Source organism: Pleurodeles waltl, chromosome 8 (assembly GCF_031143425.1).
Source record: "Pleurodeles waltl isolate 20211129_DDA chromosome 8, aPleWal1.hap1.20221129, whole genome shotgun sequence".
NCBI classification, from domain to species: domain Eukaryota; kingdom Metazoa; phylum Chordata; class Amphibia; order Caudata; family Salamandridae; genus Pleurodeles; species Pleurodeles waltl.
The window spans coordinates 966969433-966992418 of record NC_090447.1 but is presented as its reverse complement, the minus strand read 5'-3'; the positions used below and the strand labels follow the sequence as shown (position 1 = coordinate 966992418).

The window sequence follows — 22986 nt, the reverse complement described above, 5'->3', positions numbered from 1 at the left end:
GGACCATTGCCACCCTATGTTGCTGCACTGTTAAAGTTAGGGGCCTTAGTCCATTTTGACAAATGGCTGAAAAACAAAAACTAACAACTCTTGATTCCAATTCACTGGCTCTATTAAGGAGGGCTATATAGTGGTTTATGAATATATCCTTGATAGGAAAACTGGGATAAGAGGCAAGTTGGTTTTGTTTCTTTTTTATGGGATCTTCACTAATGTTTAAAAACATGGAATAAAATGAGAAGCTTACTTTTACTAAAGGAGGTCAGAGAACTGTAAGCAAAAGTAAATAGGATAAGACCAAGTTGGCATAGAATACTTGATATATGTATTTACAAACTATTGGATCTTATATATCAACGGAATGGACTATTATTATTGTCCTGTAAGACAGGTTTATTATTTCAGACAAGGACTGGAAGGATAATCCTTGAGAGAAGTAGGGATATGGAAAATGTCACTTACTTATCTGTTTGTGGCATGAGACACTGCAGATTCACATGCTGTGCATTATCCTGCCATCTAGTGTTGGGCTCGGAGTGTTACAAGTTGTTTTTCTTCGAAGAAGTCTTTTCGAGTCACGAGACCGAGGTACTCCTCCCTTTCGGCTCCATTGCGCATGGGTGTCGACTCCATCTTAGATTGTATTCCCCGCAGAGGGTGAGGTAAGAGTTGTGAATATACTAAAAGTGCCCATGCAATGGAGTAAGTATGTATGTACATAATGTGTATTAAAATAGTATTTATTTACAAATTTACAATTTTCATTCAACTTGCAACAGCTAGAGGCTCCCGGGGAGGTGGGAGGGCGCATGTGAATCTTCAGCGTCTCATGCCACGAACAGATGTACACTGGGTAAGTGACATTTTCTGTTCGATGGCATGTGTAGCTGCAGATACACATGCTGTGCATAGACTAATAAGCAGTGATCTCCCCAAAAGCGGTGGCTTAGCCTGTAGGAGTTGAAGTTGTTTGAAATAATGTTCGTAATACAGCCTGTCCTACTGTGGCTTGTTGTGTTGTTAACACATCTACACAGTAATGTTTTGTGAATGTATGAGGCGTAGACCATGTGGCTGCCTTACAAATTTCTGTCATAGGTATATTTCCTAGAAAAGCCATTGTGGCGCCTTTTTTCCTAGTGGAATGCGCTTTTGGTGTAATAGGTAGATCTCTTTTTGCTTTAATATAGCAAGTTTGAATACATTTCACTATCCATCTGGCAATGCCTTGCTTGGAAATAGGATTTCCTGCATGAGGTTTTTGGAAGGCTACAAACAACTGTTTTGTTTTGCTAAACTGTTTTGTTCTGTCAATGTAATACATTAGTGCTCTTTTTATGTCTAATGTATGTAAGGCTCTTTCGGCTACTGAGTCTGGTTGTGGAAAGAAGACTGGGAGTTCCAATGTTTGGTTTAGGTGGAATGGTGATATAACCTTTGGTAAGAATTTGGGATTTGTACGGAGAACCACTTTATGTATTTGTATAAAGGGTTCTTGTATAGTGAATGCTTGTATCTCACTTACTCTAAGAGATGTGATAGCTATTAGGAAGGCTACCTTCCAAGTTAAGTATTGCATTTCACAAGAGTGCATGGGCTCAAATGGTGGTCCCATGAGTCTTGTTAATATAATATTAAGGTTCCACGAAGGTACTGGTGGTGTTCTCGGTGGTATGATTCTCTTTAATCCCTCCATAAATGCTTTGATACCTGGGATTCTAAAAAGAGATGTTGAATGTGTAATCTGCAGATAAGCAGATATTGCTGTGAGATGTATTTTAATAGAAGAGAATGCTAATTTAGACTTTTGTAAGCGTAGTAAGTAACTTACAATGTTCTTTGCGGAAGCATGTAGTGGTTGAATTTGATTATTATGGCAGTAGTCAAATCTTTTCCATTTGTTTGCACAACAATGTCTTGTAGTAGGTTTCCTAGCTTGTTTAATGATCTCCATACATTCTTGTGTAAGGTCTAAGTGTCCAAATTCTAAGACTTCAGGAGCCAGATTGCTAGATTGAGCGATGCTGGATTCGGGTGTCTGATCTGTTGTTTGTGTTGAGTTAACATATCTGGCCTGTTTGGTAATTTGACGTGAGGTACTACTGATAGGTCCAGCAGAGTTGTGTACCACGGTTGGCGAGCCCAAGTTGGTGCTATGAGTATTAGTTTGAGTCTGTTTTGACTAAGTTTGTTTACCAGATAAGGAATGAGTGGGAGAGGGGGAAAAGCGTAAGCAAATTTCCCTGACCAAGTGATCCATAACGCATTGCCCTTGGACTGAGGGTGTGGGTACCTGGATGTGAAGTTTTGGCATTTTGCGTTTTCTTTTGTTGCGAATAGGTCTATTTTTGGTGTTCCCCAGCGTAGAAATTAATCTTGTAGGATCTGGGGCTGAATTTCCCATTCGTGTGTTTGTTGATGATCTCGACTGAGATTGTCGGCTAACTGGTTTTGAATGCCTGGGATGTATTGTGCTATTAGGCGAATGTGATTGTGAATTGCCCAATGCCAAATTTTCTGTGCTAAGAGACACAGTTGTGACGAGTGTGTCCCTCCTTGTTTGTTGAGGTAATACATTGTCGTCATGTTGTCGGTTTTGACAAGAATGTGTTTGTGGGCTATCAGTGGTTGAAATGCTTTCAATGCTAGAAACACTGCCAACAGTTCTAAATGATTTATGTGCATTTGTTTTTGTTGATTGTCCCATTGTCCCTGTATACTGTGCTGGTTGAGGTGTGCTCCCCACCTCATCATGGAAGCATCTGTTGTGATCACGTATTGAGGCAATGGGTCTTGGAATGGCCGCCCTTGGTTTAAATTTATAGGGTTCTACCATTGAAGCGAAAAGTGTGTCTGGCGGTCTACCAACACTAGATCTTGGAGTTGACCGTGTGCTTGCATCCATTGTTTTGCTAGGTACTGTTGTAAGGGCCGCATGTGTAATCTTGATTTTGGGACAATGGCTATGCATGAAGACATCATGCCTAGAAGTTTAATTACAAACCTCACTTGGTAGTGTTGGTTTGGCTGCATGTTTAATGCTATATTTTGGAACGCTTGTACCCTTTGCGGACTTGGAGTGGCAATCTCTTTTTGTGTATTGAGTGTTGCTCCCAAGTATTGTTGTATTTGGGATGGTTGTAGATGTGATTTTTGGTAATTTATAGAAAACCCTAGTTTTTGTAGAGTTTCTATAACGTATTGCGTGTGAAGAAGACACTGTTGCTAAGTGCTGGTTTTTATTAACCAATCGTCTAAGTATGGGAATACGTGCATGTGCTGTCTCCTTATATCAGCAGCTACTACTGCAAGGCATTTTGTGAATACCCTTGGGGCTGTTGTTATCCCGAACGGTAGCACCTTGAATTGATAATGCACGCCGTGGATTACAAACCTTAAGTATTTCCTGTGCGAAGGATGTATGGGTATGTGGAAATATGCATCTTTGAGATCTAACGTTGACATGTAGTCATGTTTTATGAGCAAGGGAATCACATCTTGAAGTGTTACCATGTGGAAGTGATCTGATTTGATGTAGAGATTCAGCGTTCTGAGGTCTAATATGGGTCTCAACGTTTTGTCTTTTTTTGGAATTAGGAAATATAGTGAGTAGACACCTGTTCCTTTTTGATGGTTGGGTACTAATTCTATTGCTTGTTTTTGTAACAATGCTTGGACTTCTAGTTGTAACAGGTCTAAGTGTTGTTTGGATATTGTGTGCTCTTGGGGGCACATCTGGTGGGAAATTTATGAATTCTATGCAATAACCATGTTGGATAATGGCTAGGACCCATGCGTCCGAAGTTATGTTTGTCCAGTTTTTGTAGTATGCAGTAAGTCGCCCCCCCACTGGTGTTAATTGTTGGGGGTTTGTGATATTGAAGTCACTGTTTGGTTTGACTTGTTTTAGGGCTTTGGAATTTTCCCCGTGCTCTTGGGAATTGTCCACCCCTGTATGAGCCTCGAAACCCTCCTCTCTGGTACTGCCCCTGATAGGTGGGTCTGGTTTGTGAGGTGGAAGGCTCTGGTGTTTGCGTACGAAACCCCCCTCTAAATTGTGGCTTTCTAAATGTGCCTCTGCTTTGTGGGGAGTAGAGCGCGCCCATGGCTTTGGCCGTGTCTGTGTCCTTCTTTAATTTCTCAATTGCCGTGTCCACCTCCGGGCCAAACAATTGTTCCTGGTTAAAAGGCATGTTTAACACAGCTTGCTGGATTTCCGGTTTAAATCCTGAGCTCTGTAACCATGCATGCCTGCGAATGGTTACCGCAGTGTTGACTGTCCGTGCTGCTGTGTCTGCCGAATCCAATGCGGACCTTATCTGGTTGTTGGAAATAGCTTGTCCTTCTTCAACAACCTGTTGGGCACGTTTCTGGTGTTCCTTGGGCAAGTGCTGTATAGTGTGTTGTATCTCATCCCAGTGTGCCCTGTCGTAGCGAGCCAGTAGGGCTTGCGAGTTTGCGATGCGCCATTGATTAGCTGCCTGTGCTGCCACTCGTTTGCCCGCTGCATCGAACTTCCTACTCTCTTTGTCAGGCGGTGGCGCATCTCCTGGCGACTGAGAGTTTGCCCTCTTTCTTGCTGCTCCCACGACCACCGAATCTGGTGTCAGTTGCTGTGTTATAAACACAGGGTCCATTGGGGGAGGTTTGTATTTTTTCTCCACCCTAGGCATGATTGCCCTTCCTTTCACTGGCTCCTGGAAGACTTGTTTTGCGTGCTTGAGCATGCCTGGGAGCATTGGCAGACTTTGGTAGGGACTGTGGGTGGATGCCAAGGTGTTAAATAGAAGTCATCCTCTATTGGCTCCGAATGCATTGCTACATTGTGGAATGTAGCTGCCCTTGATAATACCTGCGTGAATGCAGTGCTGTCCTCTGGAGGTGACGGCCTTGTCGGGTATCAATCTGGACTGTTGTCGGAGACCGGTGCATCATATAAGTCCCATGCATCCGGGTCATCCTGTGTCATCCCTGTATGTGTCGGTGACTGCATTGGGGGAGTTGTTACCGGGAACCACTGTGGTGAATGTAGTGGAGAAGGCTGTGGCGAAAACCTTGGTGGTGGTGTTTTAACTCTTGCCACCTTTGCCTTTGGCTGCATTTCTGACTCCTGAAATGCCAGCTTTCTTTTGATTTTAATTGGAGGAAGAGTTTGTATTTTACCAGTCTCTTTCTGGATATACAGCCTCCTTTGGGTATGGTCTGGTTCTCCCATACTTATTTCCTGCTCAAATCTATGTTCATGCATTTGGCCGGAAAGTCCTTGCTCTTCCGTGTAAGAGCCTAATTTCGGCTCCGAGGCTGCTTTTTTCGGTACCAAAGGTTTCGAAACACTCTTTTTCGGTTCCGAGGTAACTTTTTTCACCTTGGGTGTGTCGAACTCTCGGTGCCGAGATCGTTCGGAGCCTGAATCTCGACCGGAGTCGGATGTCTTCGGCAGTTGTGTGGCCTTTTTCGGTGCCGATGGTTGGTCACCGTGTCTTCGATGGGTTAAGCCATGGCCTGCTGGCGGTGGCATCCCCTTGGCCTTTATGATCTTGGAGTGAGTCTTGGACGGGGCAGTTTTACTCACAGTTTTCTGCGTTGTCCCCGGTCGCTCACTTTCGGAGTCGTCTGAGTCCGTTTCCTGGATGGAGATTCTTTCCTCCTCTTCGACCTTGATCTGTTCTCTTGGTGTCTACGCCATTTGCAGTCTTCTGGCTCTTCGATCGCGTAGGGTCTTTTTCGATCGAAATGCCCGACAGGCCTCGCAAGTATCCTCCCTGTGTTCCGGTGATAGACACAGATTACAGACCAAGTGTTGGTCTGTATAAGGATACTTCGCGTGGCACTCCGGACAGAAGCGGAAGGGGGTCCGGTCCATTAGTTTCGACGATGAACGTGGTCAGGCCGAGCAGGCCCCGCTCAAGAGTGGAAGCCCCGAAGGGTCGCCGGAGCGCTTCTACTATCGGTGCTGATATACTAACACTAAACCGGTACCGAGCGTGAACAATACCGTCAAATTTTCGATATTTAGCTAACTTTCCCGATTCGAAATACGGAGCGAAGAGGAACACGTCCGAACCCGATGGCGGAAAGAAAACAATCTAAGATGGAGTCAACGCCCATGCACAATGGAGCCGAAAGGGAGGAGTCCCTCGGTCTCGTGACTCGAAAAGACTTCTTCGAAGAAAAACAACTTGTAACACTCCGAGCCCAACACTAGATGGCAGGATAATGCACAGCATGTTTATCTGCAGCTACACATGCCATCGAACATGTAATGTCTTATGATTTTTTAATGCGTTGTTAAAAAAAATATAAAAAAGAAATTAAAGAATCTTTTAGGCTACATAAAATTTGATATTATGCAACAATAACGTATGTTGAATTTGCTCCCCTTTATTAGTGCATTATAAAATGGAAGCCAGAATAGGTTTCTGATGGTTTAAGAACTAATGCAGGTCCATTTGACCAGAGTAGCCCGCTGCTTATGATTACTGGAGTACCTGCCTTTTGCTGGTAAGTAGGAGTGACTTCCAGTGAAAAGGATGCATTGCAATGACAAATGTTATGACCACTGTTGCAGTGACCTACAACCGTTTGGTACAGGTAGGAGCATTAGAACTCTGACTTTCACCACTCCTTATCCCTAGGTTTCCTTTTGTATGTACACCTTTTCATTTATAAAGCATACCGTTATTTTCATTATTACCATTCACTCTCTCCTTAACATTTCCCTAAGCACATGGTTTGGTTCCTGGTTACTTTATAATTCTGGTAAGGGTGAATTATCTGTTTTCTCCTGTCCATTTTACCTAGAGTAGAAGTGATTATATTTTGTCAAGGACAAATGTAATAGTGAATTACTACTCTATGTTTCCATCTTAATCTCAGATCATGGCCCAACCCTCTCTTTATACTGGCATTCTTCCTTCAAAAAAGGGATATAACAACTAGTGGTTCACACTGATCTTTTGAACGAGCCTAATTTCAGACTGGAATTTTGTACCTCCCCTAAGGATTTAATGGATAGTAAAAATAACTTCCCTAATTCCAAATCACTTGGGATGCTTATAAAGCTTTGTCTTGTGGCTGTCAGTTTATAGAACCACTTATGGAGCAGGGAATGGAATTGTCTAGAGTTGAGGTAATATTTGTGTCCATACGTTAATGCTGTTCAAACTTGTATTTATGGTTCATTAATGCAAAGCCCTTATTATTAGGGTGAGTGCTTTAAATAAATGTTGGAAGTTGGACTGCACTACTGACAGTAGTCCCAGTAAAAGAATGTGTACACACGTTTGCAAACTTTAGCAATATGAAGCTATCTATAATGCTCCCAGAATGCTCTCTCATTCGATGCAAATATTTGCAGAAGCTTGAAAGCAAGATTTGTGATTCTTTGTTTTCAAAATAAAATGTTCACAAAAAATGCAACTGGGAAAAAAAAAGTTTTGCTAAATTATTATTAATGTTAGGTAACATTTCTTTGAAGCATCATTTAGTAAAGTGTGTTGATGCCTGCTAGTGTTTCCCAAACATATTCATAATGGAAAACCAGTTTCAACAAGATGATAAGAAACATGAAAATAAACAAGCATTGGCAAAGCAAATAGGTCTGACATTGGTGGTCAATCTTTTGGTTTTGTCAAAGCTTGTCTTGTTTTGACATGGATTTTGTAAGTGTAGGAAGTTGGCTCTGTATGTGCTATTTCAAAGTAAGGAATAGCATGCACAGAGTCCAAGGGTTCCCCTTAGAGGTAAAATAGTGGTAAAAATAGATAATACTAATGCTCTATTTTGTGGTAGTGTGGTCGAGCAGTAGGCTTATCCAAGGAGTAGTGTTAAGCATTTGTTGTACATACACATAGACAATAAATGAGGTACACACACTCAGAGACAAATCCAGCCAATAGGTTTTTGTATAGAAAAATATCTTTTCTTAGTTTATTTTAAGAACCACAGGTTCAAATTCTACATGTAATATCTCATTCGAAAGGTATTGCAGGTAAGTACTTTAGGAACTTCAAATCATCAAAATTGCATGTATACTTTTCAAGTTATTCACAAATAGCTGTTTTAAAAGTGGACACTTAGTGCAATTTTCACAGTTCCTAGGGGAGGTAAGTATTTGTTAGGTTAACCAGGTAAGTAAGACACTTACAGGGCTTAGTTCTTGGTCCAAGGTAGCCCACCGTTGGGGGTTCAGAGCAACCCCAAAGTCACCACACCAGCAGCTCAGGGCCGGTCAGGTGCAGAGTTCAAAGTGGTGCCCAAAACACATAGGCTAGAATGGAGAGAAGGGGGTGCCCCGGTTCCGGTCTGCTTGCAGGTAAGTACCCGCGTCTTCGGAGGGCAGACCAGGGGGGTTTTGTAGGGCACCGGGGGGGACACAAGTCCACACAGAAATTTCACCCTCAGCAGCGCGGGGGCGGCCGGGTGCAGTGTAGAAACAAGCGTCGGGTTTGTAATGGAAGTCAATGGGAGATCTCGGGATCTCTTCAGCGCTGCAGGCAGGCAAGGGGGGGGTTCCTCGGGGAAACCTTCACTTGGTCAAGGGAGAGGGACTCCTGGGGGTCACTCCTCCAGTGAAAGTCCGGTCCTTCAGGTCCTGGGGGCTGCGGGTGCAGGGTCTCTCCCAGGTGTCGGGACTTAGGATTCAAAGAGTCGCGGTCAGGGGAAGCCTCGGGATTCCCTCTGCAGGCGGCGCTGTGGAGGCTCAGGGGGGACAGTTTTTGTACTCACAGTCTTAGAGTAGTCCTGGGGTCCCTCCTGAGGTGTTGGATCGCCACCAGCCGAGTCGGGGTCGCCGGGTGCAGTGTTGCAAGTCTCACGCTTCTTGCGGGGAGCTTGCAGGGTTCTTTAAAGCTGCTGGAAACAAAGTTGCAGCTTTTCTTGGAGCAGGTCCGCTGTCCTCTGGAGTTTCTTGTCTTTTCGAAGCAGGGGCAGTCCTCAGAGGATGTCGAGGTCGCTGGTCCCTTTGGAAGGCGTCGCTGGAGCAGGATCTTTGGAAGGCAGGAGACAGGCCGGTGAGTTTCTGGAGCCAAGGCAGTTGTCGTCTTCTGGTCTTCCTCTGCAGGGGTTTTCAGCTAGGCAGTCCTTCTTCTTGTAGTTGCAGGAATCTAATTTTCTAGGGTTCAGGGTAGCCCTTAAATACTAAATTTAAGGGCGTGTTTAGGTCTGGGGGGTTAGTAGCCAATGGCTACTAGCCCTGAGGGTGGGTACACCCTCTTTGTGCCTCCTCCCAAGGGGAGGGGGTCACAATCCTAACCCTACTGGGGGAATCCTCCATCTGCAAGATGGAGGATTTCTAAAAGTCAGAGTCACCTCAGCTCAGGACACCTTAGGGGCTGTCCTGACTGGCCAGTGACTCCTCCTTGTTGCTTTCTTTGTTCCCTCCAGCCTTGCCGCCAAAAGTGGGGGCCGTGGCCGGAGGGGGCGGGCAACTCCACTAAGCTGGAGTGCCCTGCTGGGCTGTGACAAAGGGGTGAGCCTGTGAGGCTCACCGCCAGGTGTCACAGCTCCTGCCTGGGGGAGGTGTTAGCATCTCCACCCAGTGCAGGCTTTGTTACTGGCCTCAGAGTGACAAAGGCACTCTCCCCATGGGGCCAGCAACATGTCTCTGGTGTGGCAGGCTGCTGGAACTAGTCAGCCTACACAGACAGTCGGTTAAGTTTCAGGGGGCACCTCTAAGGTGCCCTCTGTGGTGTATTTTACAATAAAATGTACACTGGCATCAGTGTGCATTTATTGTGCTGAGAAGTTTGATACCAAACTTCCCAGTTTTCAGTGTAGCCATTATGGTGCTGTGGAGTTCGTGTTTGACAGACTCCCAGACCATATACTCTTATGGCTACCCTGCACTTACAATGTCTAAGGTTTTGCTTAGACACTGTAGGGGTACCATGCTCATGCACTGGTACCCTCACCTATGGTATAGTGCACCCTGCCTTAGGGCTGTAAGGCCTGCTAGAGGGGTGTCTTACCTATACTGCATAGGCAGTGAGAGGCTGGCATGGCACCCTGAGGGGAGTGCCATGTCGACTTACTCGTTTTGTCCTCACTAGCACACACAAGCTGGCAAGCAGTGTGTCTGTGCTGAGTGAGAGGTCTCCAGGGTGGCACAAGACATGCTGCAGCCCTTAGAGACCTTCCTTGGCATCAGGGCCCTTGGTACTAGAAGTACCAGTTACAAGGGACTTATCTGGATGCCAGGGTCTGCCAATTGTGGATACAAAAGTACAGGTTAGGGAAAGAACACTGGTGCTGGGGCCTGGTTAGCAGGCCTCAGCACACTTGCAATTGTAAACATAGCATCAGCAAAGGCAAAAAGTCAGGGGGCAACCATGCCAAGGAGGCATTTCCTTACACAACCCCCCCCCAAACGAAAGAGGATGAGACTAACCTTTCCCAAGAGAGTCTTCATTTTCTAAGTGGAAGAACCTGGAAAGGCCATCTGCATTGGCATGGGCAGTCCCAGGTCTGTGTTCCACTATAAAGTCCATTCCCTGTAGGGAGATGGACCACCTCAACAGTTTAGGATTTTCACCTTTCATTTGCATCAGCCATTTGAGAGGTCTGTGGTCAGTTTGAGCTAGGAAGTGAGTCCCAAAGAGGTATGGTCTCAGCTTCTTCAGGGACCAAACCACAGCAAAGGCCTCCCTCTCAATGGCACTCCAACGCCGCTCCCTGGGGAGTAACCTCCTGCTAATGAAAGCAACAGGCTGGTCAAGGCCATCATCATTTGTTTGGGACAAAACTGCCCCTATCCCATGTTCAGAGGCATCAGTCTGCACAATGAACTGCTTAGAATAATCTGGAGCTTTTAGAACTGGTGCTGAGCACATTGCCTGTTTCAGGGTGTCAAAGGCCTGTTGGCATTCCACAGTCCAGTTCACTTTCTTGGGCATTTTCTTGGAGGTGAGTTCAGTGAGGGCTGTCACAATGGATCCATATCCCTTCACAAACCTCCTGTAATACCCAGTCAAGCCAAGGAATGCCCTGACTTGAGTCTGGGTTTTTGGAGCTACCCAATCCAGAATAGTCTGGATCTTGGGTTGGAGTGGCTGAACTTGGCCTCCACCTACAAGGTGTCCCAAGTAAACCACAGTTCGCTGCCCTATCTGGCATTTGGATGCCTTGATAGAGAGGCCTGCAGATTGCAGAGCCTTCAAAACCTTCTTCAGGTGGACCAGGTGATCCTGCCAGGTGGAGCTAAAGACAGCAATATCATCAAGATAAGCTGTGCTAAAGGACTCCAAACCAGCAAGGACTTGATTCACCAACCTTTGGAAGGTGGCAGGGGCATTCTTTAAACCAAAGGGCATAACAGTAAACTGATAATGCCCATCAGGTGTGGAGAATGCTGTTTTCTCTTTTGCTCCAGGTGCCATTTTTATTTGCCAGTACCCTGCTGTCAAGTCAAAGGTACTTAAGAATTTGGCAGCACCTAATTTATCTATGAGCTCATCAGCTCTGGGAATTGGATGAGCATCTGTCTTGGTGACAGAATTGAGCCCTCTGTAGTCCACACAAAACCTCATCTCTTTCTTTCCATCTTTGGTGTGAGGTTTGGGGACTAAGACCACTGGGCTAGCCCAGGGGCTGTCAGAGCGCTCAATTACTCCCAATTCCAGCATCTTGTGGACTTCCACCTTGATGCTTTCCTTAACATGGTCAGACTGTCTAAAGATTTTGTTTTTGACAGGCATGCTGTCTCCTGTGTCCACATCATGGGTACACAGGTGTGTCTGACCAGGGGTTAAGGAGAAGAGTTCAGGAAACTGTTGTAGGACTCTCCTACAATCAGCTTGCTGTTGGCCAGAGAGGGTGTCTGAGTAGATCACTCCATCTACTGTGCCATCTTTTGGGTCTGATGACAGAAGATCAGGGAGAGGTTCACTCTCTGCCTCCTGATCCTCATCTGTTACCATCAACAGATTCACATCAGCCCTGTCATGGAAGAGCTTAAGGCGGTTTACATGGATCACCCTCTTGGGGCTCCTGCTTGTGCCCAGGTCCACCAGGTAGGGGACCTGACTCTTCCTTTCTAGCACTGGGTAAGGGCCACTCCATTTGTCCTGGAGTGCCCTGGGAGCCACAGGCTCCAGAACCCAGACTTTCTGCCCTGGTTGGAACTCAACCAGTGCAGCCTTTTGGTCATACCAAAACTTCTGGAGCTGTTGGCTGGCCTCAAGGTTTTTGGTTGCCTTTTCCATGTACTCTGCCATTCTAGAGCGAAGGCCAAGTACATAGTCCACTATGTCCTGTTTAGGCTCATGGAGAGGTCTCTCCCAGCCTTCTTTAACAAGGCCAAGTGGTCCCCTTACAGGATGACCAAACAGAAGTTCAAAGGGTGAGAATCCTACTCCCTTCTGTGGCACCTCTCTGTAAGCGAAAAGCAGACATGGCAAGAGGACATCCCATCTCCTTTTGAGTTTTTCTGGGAGCCCCATGATCATGCCTTTTAATGTCTTGTTGAATCTCTCAACCAAGCCATTAGTTTGCGGATGGTATGGTGTAGTGAATTTGTAAGTCACTCCACACTCATTCCACATGTGCTTTAGGTATGCTGACATGAAGTTGGTACCTCTGTCAGACACCACCTCCTTAGGGAAACCCACTCTGGTAAAGATACCAATGAGGGCCTTGGCTACTGCAGGGGCAGTAGTCGACCTAAGGGGAATAGCTTCAGGATACCTGGTAGCATGATCCACTACTACCAGGATATACATATTTCCTGAGGCTGTGGGAGGTTCTAGTGGACCAACTATGTCCACACCCACTCTTTCAAAGGGAACCCCCACCACTGGAAGTGGAATGAGGGGGGCCTTTGGATGCCCACCTGTCTTACCACTGGCTTGACAGGTGGGGCAGGAGAGGCAAAACTCCTTAACCATGTTGGACATATTGGGCCAGTAGAAGTGGTTGACTAACCTCTCCCACGTCTTGGTTTGTCCCAAATGTCCAGCAAGGGGAATGTCATGGGCCAATGTTAGGATGAACTTCCTGAACAGCTGAGGCACTACCACTCTCCTAGTGGCACCAGGTTTGGGGTCTCTGGCCTCAGTGTACAGGAGTCCATCTTCCCAATAGACCCTATGTGTTCCATTTTTCTTGCCTTTGGACTCTTCAGCAGCTTGCTGCCTAAGGCCTTCAAGAGAGGGACAGGTTTCTTGTCCCTTACACAGCTCCTCCCTTGAGGGTCCCCCTGGGCCTAAGAGCTCAACCTGGTAAGGTTCAAGCTCCAAAGGCTCAGTTCCCTCAGAGGGCAGAACTTCTTCCTGAGAAGAGAGGTTCCCTTTCTTTTGCTGTGTTGCAGTTGGTTTCCCAACTGACTTTCCTGTTCTCTTGGTAGGCTGGGCCATTCTTCCAGACTCCAGCTCTACTTGTTCACCCTGTGCCTTGCATTGTGCTCTTGTTTTCACACACACCAGTTCAGGGATACCCAGCATTGCTGCATGGGTTTTTAGTTCTACCTCAGCCCATGCTGAGGACTCCAGGTCATTTCCAAGCAGACAGTCCACTGGGATATTTGAGGAGACCACCACCTGTTTCAGGCCATTGACCCCTCCCCATTCTAAAGTAACCATTGCCATGGGATGTACTTTTCTCTGATTGTCAGCGTTGGTGACTGTGTAAGTTTTTCCAGTCAGGTATTGGCCAGGGGAAACCAGTTTCTCTGTCACCATGGTGACACTGGCACCTGTATCCCTCAGGCCCTCTATTCTAGTCCCATTAATTAAGAGTTGCTGTCTGTATTTTTGCATGTTAGGCGGCCAGACAGCTAGTGTGGCTAAATCCACCCCACCCTCAGAAACTAGAGTAGCTTCAGTGTGGACCCTGATTTGCTCTGGGCACACTGTTGATCCCACTTGGAGACTAGCCATACCAGTGTTACCTGGATGGGAGTTTGGAGTGGAACCTTTCTTGGGACAGGCCTTGTCTCCAGTTTGGTGTCCATGCTGTTTACAGCTATGACACCAGGCCTTTTTGGGATCAAAGTTTTTACCCTTGTACCCATTGTTTTGTGAAGAGGCTCTGGGCCCACCCTCCTGTGCAGGTTTTTGGGGGCCTGTAGAAGACTCTTTACTATTTTTAGTTTTGGTTGTCTCATCACCCTTCCCCTGGGGAGTCTTTGTGACCCCTTTCTTTTGGTCACCCCCTGTTGAAGTCTTGGACACCCTTGTCTTGACCCAATGGTCCGCCTTCCTTCCCAATTCTTGGGGAGAAATTGGTCCTAGGTCTACCAGATGCTGATGCAGTTTATCATTGAAACAATTACTCAATAGGTGTTCTTTCACAAATAAATTGTACAGCCCATCATAATTACTTACACCACTGCCTTGAATCCAACCATCTAGTGTTTTCACTGAGTAGTCAACAAAGTCAACCCAGGTCTGGCTCGAGGATTTTTGAGCCCCCCTGAACCTAATCCTGTACTCCTCAGTGGAGAATCCAAAGCCCTCAATCAGGGTACCCTTCATGAGGTCATAAGATTCTGCATCTTTTCCAGAGAGTGTGAGGAGTCTATCCCTACACTTTCCAGTGAACATTTCCCAAAGGAGAGCACCCCAGTGAGATCTGTTCACTTTTCTGGTTACACAAGCCCTCTCAAAAGCTGTGAACCATTTGGTGATGTCATCACCATCTTCATATTTTGTCACAATCCCTTTGGGGATTTTTAACATGTCAGGAGAATCTCTGACCCTATTTATATTGCTGCCACCATTGATGGGTCCTAGGCCCATCTCTTGTCTTTCCCTTTCTATGGCTAGGAGCTGTCTCTCTAAAGCCAATCTTCTGGCCATCCTGGCTAACAGGAGGTCATCTTCACTGAGAGCATCCTCAGTGATTTCAGAAATGTGGGACCCTCCTGTGAGGGACTCACTATTTCTGACTAACACAGTTGGAGACAGGACTTGAGGGGTCCTGTTCTCCCTATTTAGGACTGGAGGAGGGACATTGGCCTCCAAGTCACTAATTTCTTCCTCTGTGATGTCATCATCAGAGGGGTTGGCTTTTTCAAACTCTGCCAACAGCTCCTGGAGCTGAATTTTGGTAGGTCTGGAGCCAATGGTTATTTTTTTGATATTACAGAGAGACCTTAGCTCCCTCATCTTAAGATGGAGGTAAGGTGTGGTGTCGAGTTCCACCACCTGCATCTCTGTATCAGACATTATTCTGCTAAGAGTTGGAATACTTTTTTAAGAATCTAAAACTGTTTCTAGAGTCTAATTCAAACTTTTAACAAACTTTTAAACTCTAAAAAGACAATGCTAAACAGGGACTTAACACACAAGGCCCTAGCAGGACTTTTAAGAATTTAGAAAAATTTCAAATTGCAAAAATGAATTTCTAATGACAATTTTGGAATTTGTTGTGTGATCAGGTATTGGCTGAGTAGTCCAGCAAATGCAAAGTCTTGTACCCCACCGCTGATCCACCAATGTAGGAAGTTGGCTCTGTATGTGCTATTTCAAAGTAAGGAATAGCATGCACAGAGTCCAAGGGTTCCCCTTAGAGGTAAAATAGTGGTAAAAATAGATAATACTAATGCTCTATTTTGTGGTAGTGTGGTCGAGCAGTAGGCTTATCCAAGGAGTAGTGTTAAGCATTTGTTGTACATACACATAGACAATAAATGAGGTACACACACTCAGAGACAAATCCAGCCAATAGGTTTTTGTATAGAAAAATATCTTTTCTTAGTTTATTTTAAGAACCACAGGTTCAAATTCTACATGTAATATCTCATTCGAAAGGTATTGCAGGTAAGTACTTTAGGAACTTCAAATCATCAAAATTGCATGTATACTTTTCAAGTTATTCACAAATAGCTGTTTTAAAAGTGGACACTTAGTGCAATTTTCACAGTTCCTAGGGGAGGTAAGTATTTGTTAGGTTAACCAGGTAAGTAAGACACTTACAGGGCTTAGTTCTTGGTCCAAGGTAGCCCACCGTTGGGGGTTCAGAGCAACCCCAAAGTCACCACACCAGCAGCTCAGGGCCGGTCAGGTGCAGAGTTCAAAGTGGTGCCCAAAACACATAGGCTAGAATGGAGAGAAGGGGGTGCCCCGGTTCCGGTCTGCTTGCAGGTAAGTACCCGCGTCTTCGGAGGGCAGACCAGGGGGGTTTTGTAGGGCACCGGGGGGGACACAAGTCCACACAGAAATTTCACCCTCAGCAGCGCGGGGGCGGCCGGGTGCAGTGTAGAAACAAGCGTCGGGTTTGTAATGGAAGTCAATGGGAGATCTCGGGATCTCTTCAGCGCTGCAGGCAGGCAAGGGGGGGGTTCCTCGGGGAAACCTCCACTTGGTCAAGGGAGAGGGACTCCTGGGGGTCACTCCTCCAGTGAAAGTCCGGTCCTTCAGGTCCTGGGGGCTGCGGGTGCAGGGTCTCTCCCAGGTGTCGGGACTTAGGATTCAAAGAGTCGCGGTCAGGGGAAGCCTCGGGATTCCCTCTGCAGGCGGCGCTGTGGGGGCTCAGGGGGGACAGGTTTTTGTACTCACAGTCTTAGAGTAGTCCTGGGGTCCCTCCTGAGGTGTTGGATCGCCACCAGCCGAGTCGGGGTCGCCGGGTGCAGTGTTGCAAGTCTCACGCTTCTTGCGGGGAGCTTGCAGGGTTCTTTAAAGCTGCTGGAAACAAAGTTGCAGCTTTTCTTGGAGCAGGTCCGCTGTCCTCGGGAGTTTCTTGTCTTTTCGAAGCAGGGGCAGTCCTCAGAGGATGTCGAGGTCGCTGGTCCCTTTGGAAGGCGTCGCTGGAGCAGGATCTTTGGAAGGCAGGAGACAGGCCGGTGAGTTTCTGGAGCCAAGGCAGTTGTCGTCTTCTGGTCTTCCTCTGCAGGGGTTTTCAGCTAGGCAGTCCTTCTTCTTGTAGTTGCAGGAATCTAATTTTCTAGGGTTCAGGGTAGCCCTTAAATACTAAATTTAAGGGCGTGTTTAGGTCTGGGGGGTTAGTAGCCAATGGCTACTAGCCCTGAGGGTGGGTACACCCTCTTTGTGCCTCCTCCCAAGGGGAGGGGGTCACAATCCTAACCCTACTGGGGGAATCCTCCATCTGCAAGATGGAGGATTTCTAAAAGTCAGAGTCACCTCAGCTCAGGACACCTTAGGGGCTGTCCTGACTGGCCAGTGACTCCTCCTTGTTGCTTTCTTTGTTCCCTCCAGCCTTGCCGCCAAAAGTGGGGGCCGTGGCCGGAGGGGGCGGGCAACTCCACTAAGCTGGAGTGCCCTGCTGGGCTGTGACAAAGGGGTGAGCCTTTGAGGCTCACCGCCAGGTGTCACAGCTCCTGCCTGGGGGAGGTGTTAGCATCTCCACCCAGTGCAGGCTTTGTTACTGGCCTCAGAGTGACAAAGGCACTCTCCCCATGGGGCCAGCAACATGTCTCTGGTGTGGCAGGCTGCTGGAACTAGTCAGCCTACACAGACAGTCGGTTAAGTTTCAGGGGGCACCTCTAAGGTGCCCTCTGTGGTGTATTTTACAATAAAATGTACACTGGCATCAGTGTGCATTTATTGTGCTGAGAAGTTTGATACCAAACTTCCCAGTTTTCAGTGTAGCCATTATGGTGCTGTGGAGTTCGTGTTTGACAGACTCCCAGACCATATACTCTTATGGCTACACTGCACTTACAATGTCTAAGGTTTTGCTTAGACACTGTAGGGGTACCATGCTCATGCACTGGTACCCTCACCTATGGTATAGTGCACCCTGCCTTAGGGCTGTAAGGCCTGCTAGAGGGGTGTCTTACCTATACTGCATAGGCAGTGAGAGGCTGGCATGGCACCCTGAGGGGAGTGCCATGTCGACTTACTCGTTTTGTCCTCACTAGCACACACAAGCTGGCAAGCAGTGTGTCTGTGCTGAGTGAGAGGTCTCCAGGGTGGCACAAGACATGCTGCAGCCCTTAGAGACCTTCCTTGGCATCAGGGCCCTTGGTACTAGAAGTACCAGTTACAAGGGACTTATCTGGATGCCAGGGTCTGCCAATTGTGGATACAAAAGTACAGGTTAGGGAAAGAACACTGGTGCTGGGGCCTGGTTAGCAGGCCTCAGCACACTTGCAATTGTAAACATAGCATCAGCAAAGGCAAAAAGTCAGGGGGCAACCATGCCAAGGAGGCATTTCCTTACAGTAAGCCATTACTGTAGTGGGAACTGCCAGGCACTCACCATTGTAACATACATTGGCAACAAGTAAAAATATGTTTGGTCTCAAAAAGCACACACAGACATCGTACTTCCTGGCATGGAACAAAACTACTTTGTGTGCTGATTTGCTGCTTGAGAAAGATAAGACTGCAATCACTCACAGTGAAGCCAGCCGACATGATGTGAGAGAGAATTTTAATAAAAACAAAAGGTCTTGGATAACTCCAGACCTCATTAGGGACCCAATTCTTAAAGAAAGTCACTAAAGTGCATGCAAGGTAGATGCCTTTGCATTAGTGCAGATTCACCTATTTCATGAACTCATAAGAGTTTAGACAAGTAGACCAGGAAAGTGTACTCCTAGAAAAAATTTGTGAATTGCATTTTAGCACAATCAAATATGCATGTGTAGATTTGCTCATGTGAAAATCTGTTGAGCGTTTACAACTTCACTTTCCCTCCAAGCACTTTTTCTCCCAATCCTGGAAGAAGTTTTACTGTGGCTCTTGTCAGGATTCAGTTTCCAGCATGGAAAAAGATTAGAGAAGGGCTGGTGAAAACCCTTAAAACATGTAAGTTAGTAGGTTTGCACAGACTCAAAGGGAAATTCCAACCCTGGAACTATTGCTTACTGCTACCTCCAGCCCCAGTATGTAGATCTGTGGAAAGGTGGCAAAATAAGGAAATTGATAGTATTCAAGCCATACGATAGTAGTAGTCCTGGCATAATCAGAGAATATATTATCAGAGCTCTTTTATAAGGAGTTTGCTGCCATATTTTGTCGCTGCACTACATAGCACTAAAGGGACAAGTAGATTTTTTTTACTGGAAAAGTGGATTTGTGAAGGAACTTGTCATATGAACAAGTAGATATTTTAATAAATGGCACACCCCTGTCTATAAATTATCTAGATACAAACTCAACCTTGAGAAGTCAGAAATCTTGCCTTTTCTGTGTGATGGATTTCAATTGAATAATAAAAAATAAAAAATTCTGGTTTGCCAAATCTAATAGGAACACTATTAAATTAAATTTGGACCTTATTAAAACAATGATTATAGATGTCTCTCGAAGAATGGTCTGTATTATTTGTATCTTGGTGCAAACATTTGAATATGATGACAATAATGATGGCTCCAGTCATGTTATATCTGATCCCTAAGCTGCCAGTTAATATTCCCAAGTAATCTTTCATGGCCAATTTGTTATCAAATTTTTTATGGAATTCCAAAAAAGCTAGAATATCGCTATCTAAACTAAAACGTCCTGTGAAGGATGGCTGAGTATGCTCCTCCAAGTTCTCTTTATATCATGCAGATTCTTTCTTAACACATTAATGAAAGTGGATGAGGACACCAGTAAAGTTTGAGACTGTACAAAACATTGAAAAGTGACTCACTCAAGGTAACACAACATTATTCTGCTGTGGAGGCTGTATGCCTATTAGAGCAGTTTATTTTCATTTTCTTCTCCTTTAAAAAGCAGCAAATTAAAAAGGAAATTGGATTGCAATGCTGCTCTATATATTTCTACATCATGTCTAATTTTAAAGTGAGTTTTCTTTTGATATATACTTGTTTATAAAAAGATACAAAGTAGGAAGAAAATGTTGCCTTTGCTTACATTATGTTTTAAGTAACGCTATGTATGTTATGTGAATTGATTCTTTAAAAAGAACTGAAGCACAATACCTTGCTCTAGAGAGGAATTTAGTAAAGCCGGGAAAGGGCTAGTGTTCTGTTTAAGATATGCTTTATTATAAATGGGGGTATGAGTTTAACGGTGATCATAGGCTGATTTTGGACACTATCCTTAGAAGACTGTCCATTACCATCGCACTAAAGGGGAACAACTTTCTATCACTTGGTAAATTATCAGTGAATAACAGAGGAGAAAACGCCCGTTCTCTATTCCTTACCTTATCTGTGTGACTTATCCAAAAATTAAACAGATCACAGAACTGTGGTGATAGGGCCATACCCCGGGATGTTCTTATATCAGTCAGTTCTTTTGCAATCCTGAAAACTTCCTTTTGCATATTAGATTAATTATTTATCTTATTGCACTCTACATTGTGTAGTTTTGTTTTGGCTTGGCTTCTCTGAGCACTGTGTTGTGCCATGAGGCAGGATTATTTCCTCTGTCATCCACATTATGGACAGTGGGCCATGTAAGTGGTTAGAATGAGTTTCTCTGTAATAAAACAATGTTCCAAGTCACTCCATATCTTCTAATTATAAAGCAATTATGAAACTCCTGTGACGGAGAACAATAATTCCTGTGTTTCCTTGGCAGATGAAATATGTAATGAGCAAATTACTTATGGGAAGTGTTTTTGATGAATCCAGTGACTGAGTATCTATTAAAATAATGGAACTACACAGAGGGATGAAGGAAGAAAAGAACAGACGATCAAGTTTGAGTTTTAATAAACAAAAGTAGAAAGCTAATAAGGTTACATGTTTTAATATATGTGGTGCTGTTATATAACCTGGGTTATACAAGGACTCCCTGTCCATATCTCCTTAGACAGGGGTGTTTATTTTATGGCCAAAGAGAGAGATCCAAGCCAGAGTTTCAGAATAACTATTCATTTGTGAACAAATTCTCTTTACTTTGAAATACTACGTGGATACTCTTAAAAATTGCTGCTGATCTGGCACTTGTCCACTTATTATTTAAAACTCTGTTCTACAACATGGTCCTAGCAAAGTTTTTAATAGCTAAGGCCATACACAGATAAGCTATTTTGAGAAATGCTTGGACAAACAAGTGAGCATACGTTTTTCAAAGGTAGTGAGAAGGGAGGGAGTACTTGGCATTCTCTAGGTTGCCTATGAGAGAACATGAACAATAAACATTGCAGGTGGTTTCCTGTGTGCATAGAGAGCACATCTGCAGAAAGGTTTCATTAGGTCCATTAATGCAGCAGCACCTTGAGAAGAGCTCTTGCTGACTGCAATGTGCCAGAAATATGCACAACTTCAAACTAGGACACCCTCAAGCAGTAGGAAATTCAAATCAATTCATATTCTGGTTCTAAAGTATAGGGAAGAGTTATCAAGGTAGAACAACTAAGATACAAAACCAAGAGCATGGAATGGTCAAGGGTCAAGCAAAAGACAGTGAAAGTCTTTACTCATACTTAAGCAGGGCAAACAGATCTCAGAAAAGTCAACTTTGCAAAGGTGAGGACATCCCCAGGAATGCTTTATAAAAAAATGCAATATTCAGCGTTACGAAGTAATATGTATAAAATAAAGGGAGGCACTAGACATTTTGAATCGCTGTGGAAGGCAGGTCAAGAAACATTTCAAGGAAAGACTCTCGGCAAGATGTAAACAATGAGGAATGGTGAGCTATGATGAGATAATGTCAGAAGTGTTGCAGTAGGGCAGGAGGCAGGGAAAGTAGTGTAGGATAGACTTACCATGTTTCTGGTCCAGCAGCTCCACTTTCTCCAGCACATCCTTTCTCATCTTAGCAAAGCGGGAGCGGGCTTCCTGCCTACAGCGCAGAACCAATCGATACTCATAGTTGCCAGTGCCCACGCGATACAATGGCTCACCAATGGCCTGTTAAAAGAAAACAGACTTTTAGTTAAAGGAGCTCTGCGTGTAAAGCTGTGATATGTTTGAGCACAGGCATCTCTGAAATCCCACTGGCGATCAGGTTTTGCTAACTTAATTAACGGGGGTAGGTATTGGCTAATGGAGCAGGCAACTATTTCATTGAGTAATTCAGTCCTGTTGCTTATTCAGGTCTTTGAACCCTGACAGGATCATTTACAGGTGTGCGTTGAAACCCTGGTCTCCAACTCTATTTAGTACCTACTCCTTTCTCTGCAAATATCCCTTACAGGAGTGGGAGGTGGACTTGAGGACAACTGTGCAATTCTGGGCAAATCACTTTATATCTTTTGTTAAAGTTCTTCTGTTTATCAAAGTGAGGAGTTCTTTCCAACACCAAAAACCCGCAATGCTCAGTAATGATCTGAACTCCTTAATCACTTGACCTTTATTTCTGCCGCAGATGCTACACAATTGGCAGTCATGTGATGGATTATTTTACTTACCCTGTAAGCATCTGCCATCTTGTGTTGGATCCAGATGTGTACAAGCTGTTTTTCTTCAAAAAATCTTCTGGAGTCACACTGTAAATAAGACTCCTTCTCTTCGTGATAGTGCGCATGGGCACTGACTCCATTGTTAGACTGTTTTCCCGCATGTGGGAGAGAATGGAGTGTGAGTAAAGTGTTAGAAAGCGATGACCATGTGTATAAGAATGTTAAGGTATACTATAACGACACAGGTTTCCAGGAATGAGGGCAGGCGCATGTGAACGTACAGCATTACATGCCACGAACAAGTGCTTACAGGGTAACATAATCCGTTCAACGGCATGTGTGGCTGTAGATACACATGCTCTGCATAGACTGCAAAGCAGTGCCCTCCAGAAAATGGTGGCTAACGCTTGAGTGTTGTATTTGTCTTAAAAAGAGCATGAAGCACTGCCTCCCCAACATCTGCATGTTGAAGTGCTAATACATCCACACAGTAGTGTTTAGTACGTACAAGTGTGTGGAGTTGACCACGTAGCTGCTTTACAAATTTCAGCTATTAGTATGTTACCCAAGAAAGCCATAGGTCCTCCTAACGTACGAGTTGAGTGTACTCTAGGAGGTGTGGGCAAACTTCTTTTAGCTTTGGCTATATTTAATTTTCAATCTTGAGATATCTGCTTTAGCTATAGCTTTTCCCGTTTAAGGCTTGAAAGCAACAAAGAGTTGTTTAGTATTACACAACTCTTTAGTTCTGTCAAGATAATACATTAAAGCTCTTTTTACATC

General features: G+C 45.0%; 1 protein-coding gene across 3 annotated transcripts in view; it reads right to left on the bottom strand.

Moving 5' to 3' along the window:
* Nucleotides 1–22986, bottom strand: part of PICK1 (protein interacting with PRKCA 1) — a 103123-nt gene that overhangs the window by 6691 nt on the left and 73446 nt on the right. For all 3 annotated transcript variants that reach the window (XM_069205206.1, XM_069205205.1, XM_069205204.1), the window contains exon 12: nt 21568–21712. In XM_069205206.1, the coding sequence (XP_069061307.1) occupies nt 21568–21712 (145 nt within the window). The remainder of the gene's footprint in view (nt 1–21567; nt 21713–22986) is intronic.